Source organism: Eurosta solidaginis, chromosome X (genome assembly GCF_040869045.1).
Source record: "Eurosta solidaginis isolate ZX-2024a chromosome X, ASM4086904v1, whole genome shotgun sequence".
Lineage (NCBI taxonomy): Eukaryota > Metazoa > Arthropoda > Insecta > Diptera > Tephritidae > Eurosta > Eurosta solidaginis.
In genome coordinates, this window is record NC_090324.1 from 147,942,839 (window position 1) to 147,965,900 (window position 23,062).

The window sequence follows — 23,062 nt, forward strand, 5'->3', positions numbered from 1 at the left end:
TTTTCGCAAATTTTAGCCCCATTTTAACAGCTAGAAGCTTCAAATTTCACCGAATACTTACGTATATAGCATATATTGTTGTCTGAAAAATCATAGAGATCAGTTGTATATATAATATATATCTCATACAACCGATTGTTCAGATAAGAAACTTTTCGCAATTTCTACCCCATTTTAACAGCTATAAGCTTCAAATTCCACCGATTGCTTACGTATATAGCATATATTGTTGTCTGAAAAAATCATAGAAATCGATTGTTTATATAGTATATATATCTCATACAACCGATTGTTCAGATAAGAAACTTTTCGCAATTTCTACCCCATTTTAACTGCTATAAGCTTCAAATTTCACCGATTGCTTACGTATATAGCATATATTGTTGTCTGAAAAAATCATAGAGATCGGTTGTATATATAGTATATATCTCATACAACCGATTGTTCAGGTAAGAAACTTTTCGCAATTTCTACCCCATTTTAACAGCTATAAGCTTCAAATTTCACCGATTGCTTACGTATATAGCATATATTGTTTTCTGAAAAAATCATAGAGATCGGTTGTATATATAGTATATATCTCATACAACCGATTGTTCAGATAAGAAACTTTTCGCAATTTCTACCCCATTTTAACAGCTATAAGCTTCAAATTTCACCGATTGCTTACGTATATAGTATGTATTGTTGTGTCAAAAAATCATAGAGATCGGTGATATATATAATATATATATGATGGTATATATAGTATATATATATTTTTTTTGCGATTTCGGCCCCATTTTAACAGCTAGAAGCTTCAAATTTCACCAAATGCTTACGTGTATAGCATATATTGATGTCTGAAAAAATCATTGAGATCGGTGGTATACATAGTATATATCTCTCATACAACCGATTGTTCAGATAAGAAACTTTGCGCAATTTCTGCCCCGTTTTAACAGATAGAAGCTTCAAATTTCACAAAATGCTTACGTATATAGCATATATTGTTGTCTGAAAAAATCATAGAGATCCGTGGTATATATATTATATACTTCATATAAACTGTAATTTTTGCCCCTTTTTTACGGTTAGAAGCTTCAAAATTCATCAAATAGTTACGTTTACATCATATATTTTTGAAATACGTGATTCGTAGTTATAGTTTTTACATGCAGACCACAAAGAACGTGAAGCTTTGCATCCTCACACAAAGAACCTACCTATTTTTTATTTTATATTTATCTTAAAAATCGTTTAGATATGTTAAAATTTCACCAAATGTTTACGTGTATAGCATATATTGTTGTCTGAAGAAATCATAGAGACCGGTGGTATGTATAATCTCATACAACCGATTGTTCAGATAAGAAACTTTGCGCAATTTCTTCCCCATTTTAACAGCTAGAATCTTCAAATTTCACCAAATGCTTACGCGTATAGTATATATTGTTTTCTGAAAAAATCATTGAGATCGGTGGTATATATAGTGTATATCTCATACAACCGATTGTTCAGATAAGAAACTTTGCACAATTTCTGCCCCATTTTAACAGCTAGAAGCTTCAAATTTTACTAAATGCTTACGTATATAGCATATATTGTTGTCTGAAAAAATCATAGAGATCGGTGGTACATATATTATATACCCCATATAAACTCTATTTTTTTGCCCCTTTTTTATGGCTAGAAGCTTCAAAATTCATAAGATTTCATCAAATAGTTACGTTTACGTCATATATTGTTGAAATACGTGATTCGTAGTCATAGTTTTTACACGCAGACCACAAAAAACCTGAAACTTTGCATCCTCACACAAAGTACCTACCTATTTTTTATTTATTTTATATTTATCTTAAAAATCGTTTAGGTATGTAGATCTGTTCACTATTATTTCTTATCTTATAAATCCGATTATTCGGAGATTACGAATGGGATAAGATTATTGTTAAGCCCCATTCATGAAAGGTATGAAGTCTTCGGCACAGCCGAAGACAGTCCCGTCCTTACTTGTTTTCTCTATTTTCCTTTCCTTTCTTTTAATTTTCTTTTTATTTCGTTTCTTTTACTTTCATTTCTCTTCCATTCATATTCCTTCCTTTCCTTCCTTTCTTTTCCTTTCCTTTCCTTTCCATTCCTCTACTTTTCTTTTCTTTCATTCATTTTTATTTTCATTTCCCTTCCATTGATTTTCCTTCCTTTCCTTTCATTTCCTTTCCTTACCTTTCCTTTTCTTACCTTTTGCTTACGAGAAACAGATTGATTAAATCATACCCTTCCTGCCAGAGCAATATCAAATTTCCCTATTTTGAGCTTACTTATTCATTATATAACCCATCGAATGTTCCTATTATCTTATATATAAATAGACAAGATGAAAAAATGTGGAACCTTTTTCTGCTAAACTATAATCCTAAGGTATACAAATTATATATGTATTGATAGGAAATTTTGAGCTGCACTGATATCCATAAATAAAAAAAATTTGAAAAATCATTTTGATATAAAAATTTTAACATAAAAGTCACACCACTACACATGCACTTATTCATACTACAGACACGCTGTGTGTGTGTACTTGCTTTTTGTGTACTATGCTGAATCATGAGCATGGCCGAGGAGTTGCTTTGTACACAATAAAAATTAAACTAAAATACATAGCTGATCATGCATCAAGTCTATTTCTTTTCTTTCGTTTGCTTTCCTTTCTTTTCCATGCTATTCTTTTTTGTTTTCTTTTCTTTGCTTTCCTTTCCTTTCCAATCCTCCACTTTTCTTTTCTTTCTTTTATTTTCATTTCCCTTCCATTGATTTTCCTTCCTTTCCTTTCCTTTCTTTTCCTTTCCTTACCTTTCCTTTTCCTACCTTTTGTTTACGAGAAGCAGATTGATTAACCCATTACTGACAGAAACCTTAACATAGATGGATTTTTTTGAAATTTGGGTATTGCTTATATTTAGCCACTTAAAGTGATAGAAAAAAAAATTATTTTTTTTTTTTGGGTGGGGTTGGGACAGAGTGGGCTGTTACACATATGTAACGTTGGTCACTTCCATACGAAGTGCAAAAATTAACATGAATTATATATACTTTTATTTATTTTGAAAATAAGTAGCACTTTTATTCTTATAATATTTTAAGGAGCAGAAAATAATTCGTTTTATATATAAAACATATGACTGTTGATTTTTATTTGAATAAAGTTACATAAAAAGATAAACGGTTAAATAACAAGTACTTGGCTTACAAGTAAACAAAAATGATCTATGATGTTTAGTTTATGGGTATAAAGTCATGCTTTTGAAAGCAATCAACGCACAATCCAACATTACATTTTACACATTCAGTTGTAAAGCAGAATTTGCAATTAGAGCCTTGACATCTTCGTCTCTTTCCTAGTGGAATTTTTGCTATGAAATGCGCCTGGCAGTCATATCGTGAATTTGTATATTCGGTATCAATTTTGGGTCGACGGTAACCGCCAGGTAATTTTGCAACACCTTGAGTTCTGCAATAATATCTGGCAGTGGATTGGCGAAATTTAAGTTGAGACATATTTCCACCAACTTTTCGATCAAGAATCCAAGCATTCTGCATAGAGACGTCAACAAGCCAAGTAAAAATTGATGACCACCACTTTCTTACCCTGGCTGATACGCGATAAGTAGATACGTTTTGGTCCATTCGGTCTGTCCCACCCATTAAGCTATTGTAACGACTACTTGCCAAAAACCTTGAAACATCTATTATTTTATAGACTTCACGGGAGTATCTTGGGACTGTCGAAATAGGATAAATGCCATATATTGTAGACGCAATTGTTACAATCGAATTTCATTTAGTGAAGTAAATATTCGCCTTCTCAAATTTCACTCCGTCTGTCCACCCACGTTCAACTTTCATCTTGATAAGTTCCTTTTTGGATGGAAAAATTCAAAATTTCAGAATATAGTTCTCACGAATAGTTCCTGTACCTTCGTAGCCTCTTTGTTTCAATCCTAAGAGAACGTTTACATTTGTGAACAAATTGTCGAAATGGATCGAGAAAGGATACTGTTTGACCTCTTCATCAAAATCCTCCAGCTTACAAAAGAGCGGTGCCGTTGGTTTCGGATACTACTCGATATATTCTGGGTTGATCCTTGGATTTAAACCTTGGTTCATCTCGAAAATTTTCAAGTAGCCTTAAGTTGTGTTTAGCGACCACATTTTATAACCGAATCTCAAAGGCTTTCCGCTTATGAACTGCTTAACTATGGCGGTCGAAATATTCCACCATGCTTTCGTCATAGGAAAGATGTTGCTCTGGTACAAAGCTCTCTCGGAATTGTATTTTCGGCTTTTCGGTGAGTGGACGAAGCTTTCATATTTTGTCTTTCTCATCATACTGAGATATGTCCGCAAAATGAAGGTTGGTGTATATAGTTTTGAAACAGTTGCGTCTCATGGCATTTTGAACCATAACACTACCCATGTCATCCTCCTGAGACCAGTAATCCCTTTTGGCAGGGGCAGCACGATATGCAGTTACAATGAGAATCCCCAGGAATACCCGCATTTCTTGGGATGTAATTGCTGAGCTGGCCTTGTTTGGATCTTTGAACACAGCATATTTATTAGTTTGATCACACAACATATTTATTACTTCATCATTGAAGAAATTTTCAAAAAATTTGTAAGGTGCAATATCATATGCCGCTGGATATACAAAATCGGTAGCCTGGCATGTTCTTCTTGTGCAACCCAATTAAACTCATTGTTCATAATCGCTCGTGACCTTGTTTGCTTCTTTGAAGCGACTGGAACTGGGTGAATTCTTTTTTGCCGTTTCGTTGGAGGTTCCGTGACTACCGGTGGCGAACGAAGCGACAGCTTCGGTGGAGTTTGCCGCACATATGACTCAGGTAGTTTTGGTGGAGTTAATTTAGGTGAGTTTATCACAGGAACAACAGGATAGATAATAAAATTTTCAATGTTCCTCCTTCATCTTCATTTGAGGATTCCTCTTCTGAAATATTTTCTTCATCCGGTGGTTCTAAAAATACCTTCTCGATGTCACGTTCTTCATCGCCTTGGCCCTCTATCAGCTCAATGATCTCTCCTGTGCGTAAAACGTCACTTAAATAAAGTCAAACGAAGCAGATAAAGAAATAAGTACACTTGCTATAGTAGTGACCAACGTTACATATATGTAACGTTCACTTTTCAAGGTCTTATCTCAAAGAAAATAAACTTGTTTTTTTGTTTTGATTTTTTAATATTTCTGTCACTGCACAGAATAATTATATACAAAAATTGTTCTTAGAATATGAAAAAAAATACATTTGAAAACAATTACTTACATTTTTCGCTTTCTCATAACTGCAAAAAAAGGCACACAGGGATATTACACAAGCTTAAAACTTCTACTCACTTCAGTGGTTCTCAGTAAACTGTTCGCACCACGCTTCATCGTAAAGCTTAATCATACACTTTCGTATTGCCACACGAAGAAACCCAATTACACTCGTTCAAAGTGATATTGGTGTATGATTATCCATACTTATGCTACTGTTAGATATATGTAACGTTGGCCAGTAATGGGTTAAATCATACCCTTCCTGCCAGAGCAATATAAAATTTCCCTATTTGAGCTTACTTATTCATTATATTACCCATCGAAAGTTCCTATTATTATATTAAAATGACAAATTATATTATTTTTATTTTCATTTCCCTTCCATTGATTTTCCTTCCTTTCCTTTCCTTTCCGATCTTTTCCTTACCTGTCCTTTCCTTTCCTGTGGTTGAATTTCAACCACTGGGCGAACTCTAGTGATTTCAAATTAGTATGTCATTTAATGTGTACTTTAAATCTCGTGAAGCTGGTATACTCTTGATTACAATTATTGAAGGTACATTTATAAATATCTACTTCCTTTAAACCATGATATGATTTGAAATGGGAGTATAAACCTGTTAGGATAGCAAAATATTTTTGGCATTTAAAGCAAAATATTTTATCTTTGGTAAAAAAATGTCTGAATAATATTATTTTTTTTAAATACAATTGTCCAAATTTTTTAATAAATTCGTTACACATGGCTTCTTTACGTCAGAGGAAGTTGAAATTTCATAAAAGTAATACTGAAGGAAACTCCATACCTAATTAGACTCATCTGGATATTACAACGAAAATATTTGATCAATTTTAAAGCAAATATCTAAAGAAATTCAAACGAGCTGAACTTAAATTTGTGGTAGCCAAAACTTACAAAAAAATCAGTCAAGTTCATAAGATCAGAACCAACTACAATTAAAAATGGCTGTATTGACACTCTATACACTTATTTCTGCGTAATTCTATTTGATTCTGCAAATCATTTATTGATATTATATGTAAAATGCAACTGTTGACAGAATTTTGTATGGTAGCTTTCCGATGCAATTTTAAATCGCCTTCTTTAATTGAGGGGATGTGTGGAATAATGGTATAATTCGAGTTACACTTTTTTCCATAAATCAACTAAATAAAACGAGCACGATTACATACACATACCATATTAATCTTAGAAAATAATAGTGATATTTAAACAAAGATACTAGCTTCATTTATGGAAAAACGGTATAACTCTCTAATAAAATTTTGCAGTAGTGAAGCATCGAAATGGTATGAAAATATATTCAATGTCGTAGACCAGAAAGAACTGAAAAATAAAAGCATTGTAGTGGTTTCAAAAACGACTAAGTAGACAAAGAACTCTATTGTTAAAAATAGAAAAAATAAAAGTAGTAAAAAAAAGGTTGCTAAAAATAACAAAAAGAAATAACATTTTGATAAGAATTAATAGCTTTTATATAAAATTATATATTGTTAAATTTTTGAGCTTAAGGCCAAATTAAACAAGTAAGGAAGGTTAAGTTCGGGTGTAACCGAACATTACATACTCAGTTGAGAGCTATGGTGACAACATAAGGGAAAACAACCATGCAGGAAAATGAACCGAGGGAAACCCTGGAATGTGTTTGTATGACATGTTTATCAAATGAAAGGCATTAAAGAGTATTTTATGAGGGAGTGGGCCATAGTTCTATAGGTGGACGCCATTTAGGGATATAGCCATAAAGGTGGATCAGGGTTGACTCTAGAATGCGTTTGTACGATATGGGTATCAAATGAAAGGTATTAATGAGTATTTTAAAAGGGCGTGGACCTAAGTTCTATAGATGGACGCCTTTTCGAGATATCGCCGTAAAGATGGACCAGGGGTGACTCTAGAATGCGTTTGTACGATATGGGTATCAAATGAAAGGTGTTAATGAGCATTTTAAAAGGGAGTAATCCTTAGTTCCATAGGTGGACGCCGTTTCGATATATCGCCATAAAGGTGGACCAGGGGTGACTCTAGAATTTGTTTGCACAATATGGGCATCAAACGAAAGGTGTCAGTGAATATTTTAAGAGGGAGTGGGGCTTAGTTCTATAGGTTGACCCCTTTTCGAGATATCGCCATAAAGCTAGAATTCGTTTGTGCAATATGGGTATCAAACGAAAGGAGTTAATGAGTATTTTAAGAGGGAGTGGGCCTTAGTTCTATAGGTGGACGCATTTTCGAGGTATCGCAATAAAGGTGGACCAGGGGTGACTCTAGACTTTGTTTGTACGATATGGGTATCAAGTGAAAGGTGTTAATGAATATTTTTAAAAGGGAGTGGGCCTTAGTTTTATAGGTGTTCGCCTTTTCGAGATATAGCCATAAAGGTGGACCAGGGGGTTGACTTTAGAATTTGTTTGTATGATATGGGTATCAAATGAAAGGTGTTAATGATTATTTTAAAAGGGAGTGGGGCTTAGTTCTATAGGTGGACCCCTTTTCGAGATATCGCCATAAAGCTAGAATTAGTTTGTGCAATATGGGTATCAAACGAAAGGAGTTAATGAGTATTTTAAGAGGGAGTGGGCCTTAGTTCTATAGGTGGATGCCTTTTCGAGATATCGCCATAAAGATGGACCAGGTGTGACTCTAGAATGCGTTTGTACGATATGGGTATCAAATGAAAGGTGTTAATGAGTATTTTAAAAGGGAGTAATCCTTAGTTCCATAGGTGGACGCCGTTTCGAGATATCGCCATGAAGGTGGGCCAGGGGTGACTCTAGAATTCGTTTGTGCAATATGGGTATCAAACGAAAGGAGTTAATGAGTATTTTAAGAGGGAGTGTGCCTTTCTGGACCAGGGGTGACTCTAGACTTTGTTTGTACGATATGGGTATCAAATGAAAGGTGTTAATGAGTATTTTTAAAAGGGAGTGGGCCTTCGTTCTATAGGTGTTCGCCTTTTCGAAATATCGCCATAAAGGTGGACCAGGGGTGACTCTAGAATGAGTTTGTACGATATGGGTATCAAATTAAAGGTATTAATGAGAGTTTTAAAAGGGAGTGGTGGTAGTTGTATATGTGAAGGCGTTTTCCAGATATCGACCAAAATGTGGACCAGGGTGACCCAGAACATCATCTGTTGGATACCGCTAATTTATTTATATATGTAATACCTGCAAAGATTTTAAGGGGTTTTTATTTCGCCCTGCAGAACTTTTTCATTTTCTTCTACTTAATATGGTAAGTGTCACAACCATTTTATAAAGTTTTTTCTAAAGTTATATTTCGCGTCAATAAAACAATCCAATTGCCTTACCATATTTCATCCCTTTTTTCGTATTTGGTATAGAATTATGGCATTTTTTTCATTTTTCGTAATTTTCGATATCGAAAAAGTGTGCGTGGTCATAGTCGGATTTCGTTCGTTTTTCATACCAAGATAAAGTGAGTTTAGATAAGTACAAGAACTGAGTTTAGTAAAGATATATCGATTTTTACTCAAGTTATCGTGTTAACGGCCATGCGGAAGGACAGACAGACAACTGTGAATAAAAACTGGGCGTGACATCAACCGATTTCGCCCATTTTCACAGAAAACAGTTAACGCCATAAAATCTATGCCCCTACCAAATTTCAAAAGGATTGGTTAATTTTTGTTCGACTTATGGCGTTAAAAGTATCCTAGACAAATTAAATGAAAAAGGGCGAAGCCACGCCCATTTTTAAATTTTCTTTTATTTTGGTATTTTGTTGCACCATATCATTACTGGAGTTGAATCTTGACATAATTTACTTATATACTGTAAAGATATTAAATTTTTTGTTAAAGTGTTACTTTAAAAAAATTTTTTTTTAAAAGTGGGCGTGGTCCTTCTCCGATTTTGCTAATTTTCATTAAGCGTACATATAGTAATAAGAGTAACGTTCCTGCCAAATTTCATCATGATATCTTCAACGACTGCCAAATTACAACTTGCAAAAGTTTTAAATTACCTTCTTTTAAAAGTGGGCGGTGCCACGCCCATTGTCCAAAATTTTACTAATTTTCTATTTTGCGTCATAAGTTCAACTCATCTACCAAGTTTCGTCGCTTTATCCGTCTTTTGTAATGAATAATCGCACTTTTTCGGTTTTTCGAAATTTTCGATATCGAAAAAGTGGGCGTGGTTATAGTCCGATATCGTTCATTTTAAATAGCGAGATGAGTGCTCAGGAACCTACATACCAAATTTCATCAAGATACCTGAAAATTTACTCAAGTTATCGTGTTAATGGACGGACGGACGGACGGACATGGCTCAATCAAATTTTTTTTTTCGATCCTGATTATTTTGATATATGGAAGTCTATATCTATCTCGATTCCTTTATATATGTACAACCAACCGTTATCCAATCAAACTTAATATACTCTGTGAGCTCTGCTCAACTGAGTATAATAAAAACACAACTTTTTGTATTATAGTTGTATAATTTATTTTTGTCGATATTTCGGCTTTATTCTAAAGCCATCTTCGGGACTGGGGGTATAAAAGACAAACCATTAGAACGCATGCATCACAATATTTACGTATATACATATAATAAGCGACTTACTCATATAAATATGTTCGATCGACTAAATTAGCAATAGACAAAAAACTGTGCTGAAGGTACAAAAAAGCGAAAGCATGAAAAATAAACAAATGTACAAAATACCGCAAATGTAAATAAATTTTCAAGAAAAGTAAGTATAAACAAAAATTTTACAATAATAAAATACATGTAACAATAAGACATAACTTAGTATGTATATCAACCCTCTTTTGCTTAGTTGTTGTCTTGAAGTATGCTGGATGCTTCTTATTTAAGTGATGGATATTCTTATTTAAGTGAGCGCGGTGTATGTTGTTGTTGTTTCAAAATCAAATTACGATAAGCACTCGCACAGTGGGCAGTGTCCATTTTAAAATTAATTCGTTTTTCACTAGGACTGTTCAATATATGTAGCATTTCTAGGGTATAGCTTTTTTGGTAATGTTTTTCCTTCTCCAATATATTTACGTTCTCAAAATCAGGGTGATGTCCTGTATCTTTGCAGTGGGCCTTCAGCTCAAAAATTTAACAATATATTAAAAAAGAAATAACAAATAGTTATAAGCATTTCTATATAATAGAATATAATGTATATAACAATGGTTATTAATGTATCTACTATTTTGTTTAATAAAGTACCTCAATCAAAATATTTGATATTCGATCTATGGAATAACGGTATAACACAAAAAAACAGAATTATCCATTTTCTAATAAAATTATGTATATATAAAATTTATTACTTTTTCTTATCAAAGAATCATACTATCTAAAATCTTACCAAGTAGGATTATTATAAATTTATTTTTACCTGTATTTTTAAGTTTTTTCCACTTTTCTCAAAAGGTTGACTTTTGAGTTATACCGTTATTCCACACATCCCCTCAATTACATATCTGTGCGTTGGTTTTAAAATGGTGTGCAGAAGGATGAAATAAATGCAGTCTTTCGAATCTAAAAAAAATAATAAGTCAGTCATTTATTTAAATAAATGTTTAAAATATATACGACTTACTTGTATCGATCACACTTTTTGCCGAAGTAAACATTATTCGATAGTACTTATCTTTTACGTACTTCTCGTAGTGTACTGTAAGCTTTGGTAAAGTTTCAGAACATTTGGATGCAATCATGCATTGCTTTTCAGGGTAAAGCTCTTTAAATTCTGCTTTGATCTAAAATTTAGTTAATATTAAAGCTACTGATATTTAATTATATAAATATAGATAGAACAAAAGTACTTAAAAAATGTTTACACTAGTTTACATTAAAAAGTTACCGCCATAAAGTTAAGTTTTTTAATGCCCCTATTACCGTTAACAACTCAACTCTCTATCAGTTGAAACTTTGCAATTTGTTATTAGGAGTTGAGTTGTCTTAAAGTTGAGTTGTTTTAATTAAAAAAATAAAAAATAAATGTAAGGCGCGATAACCTCCGAAGAGATCTAAGGCCGAGCTTCCCTTCCAATTTGCGTCGTGCTCCTCTTCATTTTCCCTACAAATTGGCCGGACGGGACCTACATGTTTTATGCCGACTCCGAACGGCATCTGCAAGGCAGATGAGTTTTCACTGAGAGCTTTTCATGGCAGAAATACACCCGGAGCGCTTGCCAAACACTGCCGAGGGGCGACCCCGCTTAGAAAAATTTTCTTCTAATTTAAAAACCTTATTTCTAAAATTTTGATGTTGCTTTACCCGGGGTGCGAACCCAGAGCATACGGTGTGGTAGGCGGAGCACGCTACCATCACACCACGGTGGCCGCGTTGTTTTAATTACAACCCAACTAAGTTGAGTTGTAAACCGTAATAAGGGAATAAGCCTAAGTATTTTCAAATATATACGCCTAACACCTACAGCGAAACTGCAATAAAATCCAACGAGAAATCGTGGCTTCTTATCTCTATAAGGCTTTTGTGTGAACGTTAATGGGGCGCAATTGAAATTAATGAAAATGAAGGGAATACATCGACTGCTGAGTGGAATATTACCACATCTCTTACGTCGTCTCGAATACGTTAATGGGGCGCAATTGAAATGAATGAAAATGAAGGGAATACATCGACTGCTGAGTGGAATATTACCACATCTCTTACGTCGTCTCGAATACGCCGTATCTCCAAGTTATTGTTTTCATATGTGACCTATCTCACGTCACAACTGTATTGTATTTATGCCAATCTAGGACTTTTTGAAACAAACTGTATGATATATAAATTACTTAGTCGATATGTAAACTAGTGTTATTAATATAAAAACTAGCTTAAAAATTTGTTTCCCATGGCTTGTTTGTATAAGGGAAACTCTACAATGGCAGACTCTAATAACGCCGTACGCTTTATAAATTGAATGCGATATATATATGTGGCTTTCCACAATTCAAGAGAATCCTTCTTCTGAACCGGTATAGAATTTAAGTTTATTTACATAGTCCAATATGTCCGCATTAATGAGAATTTATTCTTGCGCTTCATGACTATGAATACTTTTCGATTCTGACACAATTTTTCTTTTTCGATGATTTTTTCCTCCCATATAATAAACATCTTTACACGCTGTTGGAAACATTTTAACAATTTCATCAGCAAGTTCTGATAGCTTTAATGTAGAATAACTTGCTGTAGCAGGCACATAAAAATGTTCAGAAATAATTTGCACAATTTTGCGTCTATTCTCCTCTGTCACAAATTTTTTGATTGTATATTGTTTAATTATTTCTTTACCAATTTCGGATGACTGCAGTATTTCGTTTGCTTCCTACGTAAACAATTCAAAATTAAATTATTAAATAAAAATGTTACCAAACATAATTAATACTGGTAACCTGGAACCTTCAAATAACAGCAGGGGTGCATGCTGAGCCTAATTCAACTTGACGTGCTTATAATAAAATAAAACTTTAGCATTTTAGAAATCATTATTCTAATAAACAGTATTTGTTTGACATCTGTGTGTGCAAAAGCAGTAAAAATGGTTAACGTATTTTATCAGAAAAAAAAATTAATAAATTAAATAAGGAAAATTGTTAGGGTATTCTCTGTGTCTAGAATATGTAGGAAATATAGGCACACTCGTAACATTTCTTCCATTTAGCGCCGAAAATGGAGTACAAGTCGTCTGTTTTCTGCGATAAAAAAATTCATGACCCTGCTGCGCACAAAGAATTCAATTCAATTTTCAACATTATTGCCACAATTATAAATTAGTCTTCGTGAAATAGTTTTTGTTACACAACTCAAATTGGCGAGAATAAGTAAATGAAGAAAATAATTTTTTTCTGCTATTATTGTGCACAGGTGGACATTGAATATATGAAAATTCTCTGCGGTTGATATATTACCCTGTTGTAATTTAGGTTCTTAAAAAGAGAAAAAATTTGGATATAAAGCGAAGGTAAGAGCACGGTGCGTGCACCCATTAATTTTTATGGAAAATGGTCGATATGGGTATCAAAAGACGCGATTGGGTCAATCCGAAACCGGGGGTCGGATTCATAGCATTTCTGCGCGGAACACCTTTCCGCATTGTCGGCTTTCGGCAGCGATTAAAAAAAATAACCCATAGGCGGTAGCAAAATACAACTACCACACTTCCGGATTCTTGATAAGGGGGTCAAAATGCGTTTTTTGATACCCCTCTCGACAATTTCGAATAAAAATTGAGGGGTGCGCCGTCTTCTAAAATGATACCAAAACAATTGCAAGCTTACCAATTAAATTAGTATAGCAAATCATATCCAGGTTGTTTTCTTGAATGAAATTAAGAAGAGCATCATAATTTGATGCCTCCAGTTGCTCTGCGACTTCTACAATTTCCATTGTAGCTCCTACAAAAATGTCACCCATTTTTTTAACGTTGATACAAACCGCTGTATTTGGTATTCAATAATTTAAGTTTAGCTCTAAAATAAATGCATAAAATGGGAAAATATTTGTAGAATTATGCACACATAATTACCAAAAAAGTAAACGCAACTTTCTTTAACATGCATACGACGCTTATGTACATACATATGTAGGTACATATAATTCGATGTAATTGTTGCAGCGAACAAACATACATATATACATGTATTAAAGCATTCTTTTGTTTTTTTAAAATCATATGCACATACTTACCAATATCACAATTTACTTGTAAAAATAAACTCAAGTTGTAATCGTTTTATTAAAGTGATCAAATATTTAATAATATTAACAACTATTCGCGCGAACAAACGACAAATAATTATACACGAAAAGCTTTCGTCTTATGCGGCAGTTACCCACCGACGTGTGACGTTTGTCGTACGAAGCACGTTTGACCGAACTCTCAAGCCCGTAGGAATCAATGTGTGCGTCTGTGTACATGTACATAACATATTTGTGTGTGTATTGTTTACAACAAAGCACTGTTGCCATTGGCCAGTTTGCATGCATTCTTATGGAAACATCAACTCCAATTTAATTTTTGATATTCAGCCCAATTCTAAACGAAAATTCCGTGCGAGTTTTCTCCCTTCTCCCATTCCTCGTATTCTAAATACAAATTCCTTGTGAGTTTTTTCACTTCTCCCTTTCCTCCTATTCTGAACAATGTTCGAAAAAGCGGAAACCGGTTATGGGAGAAAAGTAGGTATTATGAATGTGAGGGAGAGGGAGATTTCTCTGCCATTTCATAGGAGTTTTTTCACTTGTTAAATTAAAGGGAATGCATCAAAATAGTTAAAGGAAATTGGTTATTTTAAGAAAGAACACTTATTTGTACAAATTTGTGCTAAAAGATGTATTTATATTCTACCACAATATTCTCACTGTTAATACAACAACAACTACAACCACAATATTCTTTATTTTAAGCCGAAAAGTATATCATAAGCAACGGTAGAGCTCTTGGTATACAAATTTGATGCAGCCATCCAGAAATTGCGCAAGGATTTTTTAATATGGCTTAAATAGATTTTGGCATATGATGAAGGACGAATTCAACTCAACTTGGCCGCCAGAAAATTGCTTTGCTGAATGAAAGCAGGCAACTCCGGCAGATTTGTGTTATGCGGCCGTCTTCTTCTTATTTTCCGCTGTTGATGTTGCTGTGGCACCAATTCATTACTCATTTCAGTGAATATCACATGAAATGCTATAAATACTGTGCATTGTTTATATTTTATTTCTTAATTTCCAACAAATTTGCAACAATAATTAAACTTTTCAATTTTTTAAACAAAAGAAGAAATGTGCAACGAAATTTCAATTGACAAAACAGCTGACTTCGAAAATTCGAAATTCCTATTCCCCAATTATTGTTATCCCTAGGAGAACAGAATTGGAGGAATTTTTCCGCGGGAATAAAAAAATCCGCGAGAACAAAATTCCGCGAGAATATTTAGAATTGGTCTGATTGTAAAAGGCCGGAATACATATTAAATAAGTATAAATAGATTACATATTTATAATCAGCACTTTTACATAATTATTTCGAATTATTTTCACAATTTTTCAAACTTTAATTAGGTGTTTTTCGCATAAAATTGCAAACGGTCAAAAATAAGCGCACAAAAGTTTACTAGGCAACTCTGTCTAGTGAGAGAGCGATCAGCTGACACGTTCTTACGGAAAAAATCGAAATTGTTTTGATTTCTACGTTCCGGGCGTTGCACGTCGGTAAGTTTTCGTTTACATTGTACACTCATAAGATAGGTCGTGTCAGCTGACACGTTTTTGGTACGTATGTTCGTGAGTAACTGCCGCATTACGCACGAGTCTCGCTGTTCGAATTTTCGAACAATAATGATGCGTTCACAGTATCAATTTGATAACTTTGCTTATGCATTTGAATGGATGAATATTAGTTTGATACTTGTATTTATCAAGTTAATAGACTACATACAAATGTAATGCGTTTTATGATCAATTTAGTATTCAATGTATTCCATGGGCAAATCAATAGCCAAGATACAAAATTGATGCTTTTAGTTATACTTTTTATAATATTTATCGTTGCATTGATACCACGAAAATGATACAGTTTATAGTTTCATTTTTGTACATCGTGTATAAAAATGACAGTGATACTTTTTTGTTTTTTTTTTTTAGTGTGTAAGAGTTAACTGTAAAAACAGCGATACTGGATTTTTATCTGTCTTTCGATTTGCACTACTGTAGTAGTAGTTTATTAAAACAGTTACGGACTCAGGAATGATAATTGATTATCTTCTTTCGTTAGGTAATCCTAATTTTTTTGGCACATATCTCGAATAAAGGGTGACGTGAGTGAATACCTTTGCACCAGTATACCACTAATTGAAATAAAATAAAAACAAAAAAAAAAAACAGTGATGCACGATAACCTCCGAAGAGATTTTAGGCCGAGTTACTCCTCCAGTTCACGTCGAGCTCCTTTAAATTTTTCCTACAACAAGGAGGAAGAAACGTCGAATGGTAGAAAGCAGAGGCAACGTTCGCAGCAACTACCTCGAAAGCAACAATCTCGAAAGCTGCAAGTCACATAGAGGACGCTAAAAGTGGCGATGTGCCAACCAGGGAAGTAAGAGATAAGCCAAAGAGAGATAGCGATAGAGATAGGTTTGTCGTAGCAATCTTTTCGGACAGATGACTACTGAGAGGTGGAGTTCTGTAAAAAGAGGGCATACCCGTATTACCTTAACGCTCAAGATGATGCGGGAACAACTAATTAAGCCCCTTCCAACCTCTGGTTCGAGGGGGTGGAATAAAGATGGGAAGATGATAGCGTGCGAAAAAATCGCGAGCTTTCGTTGGCTGGAGGAAGTGGCTCCGAACATCCAAAGGCAAGGCACGAAGGAGCGGTTTGAAGTGTTAGATAAATCGCAACTCCCCACGATACCAAAAGTTAAAGTGTGAATACCGTGCATGATGGAGACGGAGGGTACGTTGCGACCTGTGCAAAGTCAGAATCCGAATATACGGACACCGGATTGGAAAGTAATCACTGTATCTCAGCCTTCGGAGGAGGGTCAGTTCTACAACTTCCAAATAAACAGGCAGGCGGAGGATATATTTTACACGCAGCTTGGAAGAATGTCCTAAAGTGCAGCAAAATATATATGCGACTCAGGAAAAGAAACCTCGTGGGTAACAATCCTAACACGCTAAAAGTGGCGAAGTTGAAAAAGCCTTAGAGCAAATGGGCAGGTGGAAGACGCGGACGCCACAACGAAGGTTTTATCAGAGGATTGGGAAAGGCTGAAGGGGGCCTCCAAAGCCTTAGACCCAAAGGATATGAAAGGACGAAGACGTCACGACGAAGGTGTTGGAGGGGGACAAACAGCCCAATAGCGCTGCGAGTCTTACAGATAAACCTCACTCGCTATAAAATGGCGGCGAGCGAACTCTTCTCAACCCTTGAGGAGGGATCGTTTAGCATGACGCTGATCAGGAGGAAAGGTTTCTGGGCTCAGCACGCGCAGATTTGGCGTTTACTACGCGCTAACAGAAGAAAGGCTGCATTCATATATGCTGCTTAATTACACTACTGAGGACCTCGCAGTGGTGTCCGCTAAGCAGAAGAATACGCAGGCATCTATCCTGGCATCCTGTTACATGGCCGCCCATACTGCTTGCACAGGTGTGGTGCAAGAGGCTAGTACAGGACGAAGGGCGCAAAGGTCGTTTGGCCATAGGCGCGGATACAAATGCGCACAAGATGTGTGTGGGGGAGGAGATACGAATAAGAGAGGCTAATCTCTATTTTCTTAAATCCTGTAAACCGATTTGCAGATAGCCAACAGGGATAGTCCCTACATATGTAGGTACAACATCCAGCAATATTCTTAATATTACATTGAGCTCTGAACGTAATATATCAAGTTATGATTGGATGATTCTTGCTAGTCCATCTTTCTCCGACCATGCTTCAGCATCCCTTAAAGAGGATAGAGAAGGGAGGAACGTTTAGAAACCCTAGGTCAACGAATTTGACGAAATTCCAGAAACATGTAGAAACAAAATGATTGTCAATACGGAGGAACTTTAGGAATCCATTGATTTCCCAAAAAAGACGCTTATGACTGCGTATAACAGAGCTTGCTCTCTAAGAAGATTCAGAGGAAAAGCTAAGCCAAAACGGTAGAGCAATGAACTGAGTCTTCTTAGAAGATGGGTAAAAGAAATGTTTAAGCTGGCAAAGGCCACGGAAAGCGAACGAGTATAGGGATTTATTGTGGATCTACAAGCATAAAATTCCAGGGTGAAGAGAGTAGCATAGAAACATTTTGGTGCGGACATAGAGTTCTTCGGCGAAACAGCACGGTTATACAAAGTTTTAGCAAGGGGAAACATGGTCCAGGGACTAAAAAAGAAAGAGAGTGGAGAATGGACTCGTTATAGTGAGGAGTCCCTTGAGGTGCCTTTCGATACAAATTTCCCATCAGGAGATGATTCAGAAGAGCCAGCAGAAAGCACCCACACTTCGGTCGCGGAACAGGAAGTCCCGGGCTTGGTGACCAATACCAAGATCGAAAGGGCGCTGAACACGTTCTCTAAATTAAAATTGCTGGGCCCAGATGGTATATTCCCGGCCATGCTACAAATTTCAAGCAGAGCAGTCGGGGAATGGCTACAAATTTTCGATGGGTAAATAAGACTGAACAATGGAGAGCTGATCGTGTGGCTTTCCTGCCAAATGCGTGGAATATAGGTCATATGTATCCCAAATGGGGTAGCAATAAACATAGATAAAGCTCTGAAATATAAGGAGTAGGCTTCTTAGACATTGTAGGGGATTTAAACTATATTTCTAAATGGGCGATCATGGATGGTCTTAACTTCATCAAAATTTTTCTAGCCATAACCCGATGGCAATGTTGCAATTTTCATAAGTGGAAAGTGCATTCCAACGATTAGCTCTTTGATGGATCGGCCGCTTCGGGACATACGCGGCCTACGTTAGGAGGGGTGACCCTACGGGAGAAACCTTGCACAAAATATCTACGAATTATCCTAGACAGTAAGATTATGGTGGAGGCGAAACGTGGAGAAAAGAGTGAAGTAGGCCTCGACGGCACTTTATGCATGTAAAAGAATGCTGGGGTGTTCGTGAGCTTTATCGCCCTCTTTATCTCATTGGGTATTTACAGCGATTGTGAGCCCTGTCTCATAATATGGAGTCCTTGTTTGGGGGACAGCCACACAAAAAGAACTTTCCTCAAAAAATTAGAATGTGTATGCAGGCTATCAATGCTTAACATTTCTGGAGCCCTGAAAACAACCCCTACGGCTGCACTGTATGCCATTCTGCACATTTCACCTTTAGACCTGGTAACAAAGAACGTAGCGTGGTGTACGAGGCGATACATGTATACACAGATGGCTCCAAAGTAGTGGAAGTAGTAGGGTCTGCGGTATACTGTGCTGATTCGCAAAGAACCAGGTCCTACAGCTGCCAGAGTTTTTCAATCGGAAGTATTAGCCGTAAGCTGGTGAACATACTAGCGCATTTGTCAAATGTGACAATGAGCGTAAAAACCACAAGCGCGGGTCACTTTGCGACGCATGACCAGCAGCTAAAAGATAAACAATGCCTCACATAACTGGCAAAAGCAAGTCAAGTTTTTGTTTTTGTGTGTGGCAAAGAAACAAAGTTAAACGAAAATGACCGTGGAAATACATATCTGACTAGTGACCATTGGGAATACTAGTGAAGAGTCTTTCGTGTTCCCTCATGTTCTCATCCCCTATCAAAATAAGTGGCAGGGGAGTTAGATACCATACATTGCCGGAGAGTTGAAGAAACGAAAAGGATTGAAGTCATCGAACAGTGATTTAACAGGTGATCTTAGCTGTTTACTATATTGTGCATTTTTTTTCAAGCATTCTCCACTTGTAGGAATCCATAAAGGGTGCTTTTAGCATACACAATCGTTGAGTGATAATTTTCTGAACACTCCGTGGAGTATTTTAATCCACTTTAAGTAAAATTTTTCTGCTATTTGCTGAACATGTTTTTTCGCCTTTCAGCTTTTAAAGTGTTGGTCATGAATAATATTGTTCCCTCTTGATATTATAGTGAAGTGTAAAAAATAATTTATGAAGTCCTTTTCCTCAAAGTTTAAGTAGTTATTCCATTTGACAGTAGGCTAAACTCATCGTACAGAGAACAAATACTTTATCATTCAACTAACGGAAACATGTTTGCAACGTATCAAGAAAAATAGTGACTTAAAAAACTGTCACAGTGTTAGGGGTTGAACTCCTTCGAAACAGCTCGACCGATTCTCATAAAATTTTGTTTTTGTTTGAAACAGCTTTCAATAACATATACAACCCTTATGGAGCGTTCCCGAGATGGTCGGACTGGTGCCTTAATAGTGCTTGTTACCAGAACGTAGCGGATCTGCATCCTTCGGGGAGTATCCTTATCGCTACAACATAGATAGAGGGAGCGATGGAGGGAGAAGAAGAGGTAGCAAGAGAGAAAAGAAGGGATTGAAAAGGCGTAGAGGTAGAAAGAGACGAAGAACAAGTAGTGAGTTATAGGATAAATAAAAAGGGAAAGAGAGGGAAAGAGATTTAGAGATAAAAACTTATAAAAAGTTGTGCAGCTACAACGTCTGCCAGATATGCTAGCATTTCTATGCGGGCTTTGATACGTTTTTTTTTTTCTTATATAGATTTAATTTAATAAAATTTGCAGATTCCAGTACATTTTGTTAATTAAATTAGCTTAGCAAACTTAAAAAAGCAATAATTTACTAAAAATTAACTATGTTCAATAAAAGTTAAGTTTATTAAAACGTTCCCCACTTGGACGCTTACTTTCGGAGAAAAATAAAATATTCCAAAACAAAGAAGACTATACAGAATTTTTCAACAAGATTCACACAATATCCTTATAGACCATAAAAATTAGAACTGGCAAATATCATCGCAAAATGTTGACCATGGTACATCCGATAAAGCCTTGTCTTAATATAAGTTTACAATAAACAATTTATGTAAGGTTAAGTAAATAGAGTTTTTTCGCGGAAAACATAAACATACTTACCGGCCTGTTTTTTAATCGCAGGGAAACCATAACAGCGGAGAATTTCATTCAAAATGTTCGATTTATATTTATACCAATCTTTACAACTCAAATGCAGTGAATTCCTTACATATCACATGGTGTGTGATTACGTAGTTAAATTATTTCGGTATAAACATTGTTGAAATACAAAAGAAAGATATAAAAGTCAAGGGAATTACAATATACATAATTATATTTTTACCCAACCAGAAAATGCTAACCAATTTTACCAGGGTTACCTTACTAGACAAAGTCTAATTTGGTCGGCCCCGAAAAAGTCTAGCTGGACACATGACAGTTTGTTAGTGCATTTTATGGATAGCTAGCGTTTTGATAGAAACTTGCCGACCAAGCTTTGCTCGGCTTTATCGAGGTTGCCGCAAAATTTGCTTTGTTTTATATATTCATCATTACACAAATTCTGCTCAGTTTACACACATTTTTTCACTTCCAAACAGAGAAGGTATTTCAAAAACATATCGAACACCAAACGCAAAATGGGATTAAAAATGTATCTCTTAAAATCTTCAATAGAATTTGTTTATGCAGAATTATATGGGAAATTTGCTGAGAAATATCGTTAAGAGATTTGCTGCACTTCTCTACTGTCCTGGACCCACAGGTGGCCGAACCAAACGTCTTTAGTGCAGTCTGCCTCTCAGAAGTTGACGTCCTTTCTCAGGTGATCAACGCCTCCTTTAATTGCAGCGACCTCCGCCTGAAAGACGCTGCAATGATCGGGTAGGCTAAATCATAGATTGCATTCCAGTTGAAGTGCACAATACCGCTTCTCACCTTATTATCCAGTTTGGAGCCGTCAGTATGTATATGAAGCCCAACGCCCAGGCCGGCCGGCTCCTTCAACGAATTATCCCTATCCGGAAAGAAAACATCGTACTTCACGTCAAAAAAGGCAGTTGGAGCGCAATAGTCCAAAGAAGTTGAATTCAGATTCTTAGGGATGGTGCATGCCCAGTCAAATTATCTTTCCAGCCAGATAGCTCTCGCAGCCACAGAGCAGGAAAGGCCGCGCATTACTTGGACATTAGATTTATTGGCAAAACATTAAAACTAGTGTCCAACGCAGACTATAGTACTTTTTGTACCTTTTGGAATACACGTAGGTTTGATTTAGTATCTAAGCTCGTCCACCAGACCGGAGCTCTGATAAAAGATTGGCTTAACCACAACAGTGTTTTGGCCGAACGGAGCACCCAAGCGTTGCATAGTTCTGCCTGGTACTGTGAGAGGGTTTTTCTAAACTCTCTATCTCGTTCCCTTCGTATCTTAAGTTTTCTATGAGCGTTGGCAAAAAGCTCCTTAACCGACCCCTCGAAATCCTCGTCCTCGTCTAGTGTTAGATGTAGGAATAAAAACAAAGTCTGCCCCAGCAGCTCGTCTTGCTGTGGTATGGCCATCATTACTTCTCCTGGTGGGCCGGTATCGGGAACTTTTGATACGGTCGAAAATAACTTGCTGCAAATCTAGGATAAGGGGGTTTCGTTTCTTAGTCACCGACATCCCGCCTTTCCTATGAGGCGAAACGGCGTAGATGCAGCCCCCTTAACCGCTCACCACATAGTCACATGAACGACGACGTGCCTGCCTACATTAAGAAGAAATAAAATTGAAGGTCCTCTAAGTCATAAATCCTAACCGATGAAGATATCATGTTGAAATTTATTTATTTACTCTATGAAAATTAACAAAATTTGTTGGCTTCTACGCACACTTTTAAAGGAAATCGATGTCGAAAAGTGAGAAAAATGTGTTAATTCATTACCAAAAGTAGATGCGTGCTGCAAATTGTTATCTTGGTTGAAAACCACTTTTGTATTTAGCAGACGAGAATTTAAAAGTTTGAAGTCGTAAGTAAAAAGCCGCTGAGGACATTATATTAAAATTTGGCATGTATGAGAAAAGAAACGGAATTGGTTGGCGACGCCCACTTAAAAAAAAATCGAAATCCAAATTTCGGAAAATAGGCAAAAACTGATAACTCATTATCAAATACTTATTTTGAAATGTGGCACGAAGATTAACCTTTTTATTATATAAATGCATTGTGAAAAGAAACGGAATCGGATGGTGACTACACCCACTTAAAAAAAATCGCTTTCAGAATTCC

General features: G+C 35.8%; 1 protein-coding gene across 1 annotated transcript in view; it reads right to left on the reverse strand.

Annotated features, from left to right (window-relative positions):
- LOC137235183 (uncharacterized) overlaps positions 1-23,062 on the reverse strand; it is a 1,124,977-nt gene that overhangs the window by 1,008,540 nt on the left and 93,375 nt on the right. Inside the window, exon 2 of the mRNA XM_067758315.1 lies at positions 20,914-21,017. Coding sequence (XP_067614416.1) covers positions 20,914-20,961 — 48 coding nt within the window. The 5' untranslated portion in view covers positions 20,962-21,017. The remainder of the gene's footprint in view (positions 1-20,913; positions 21,018-23,062) is intronic.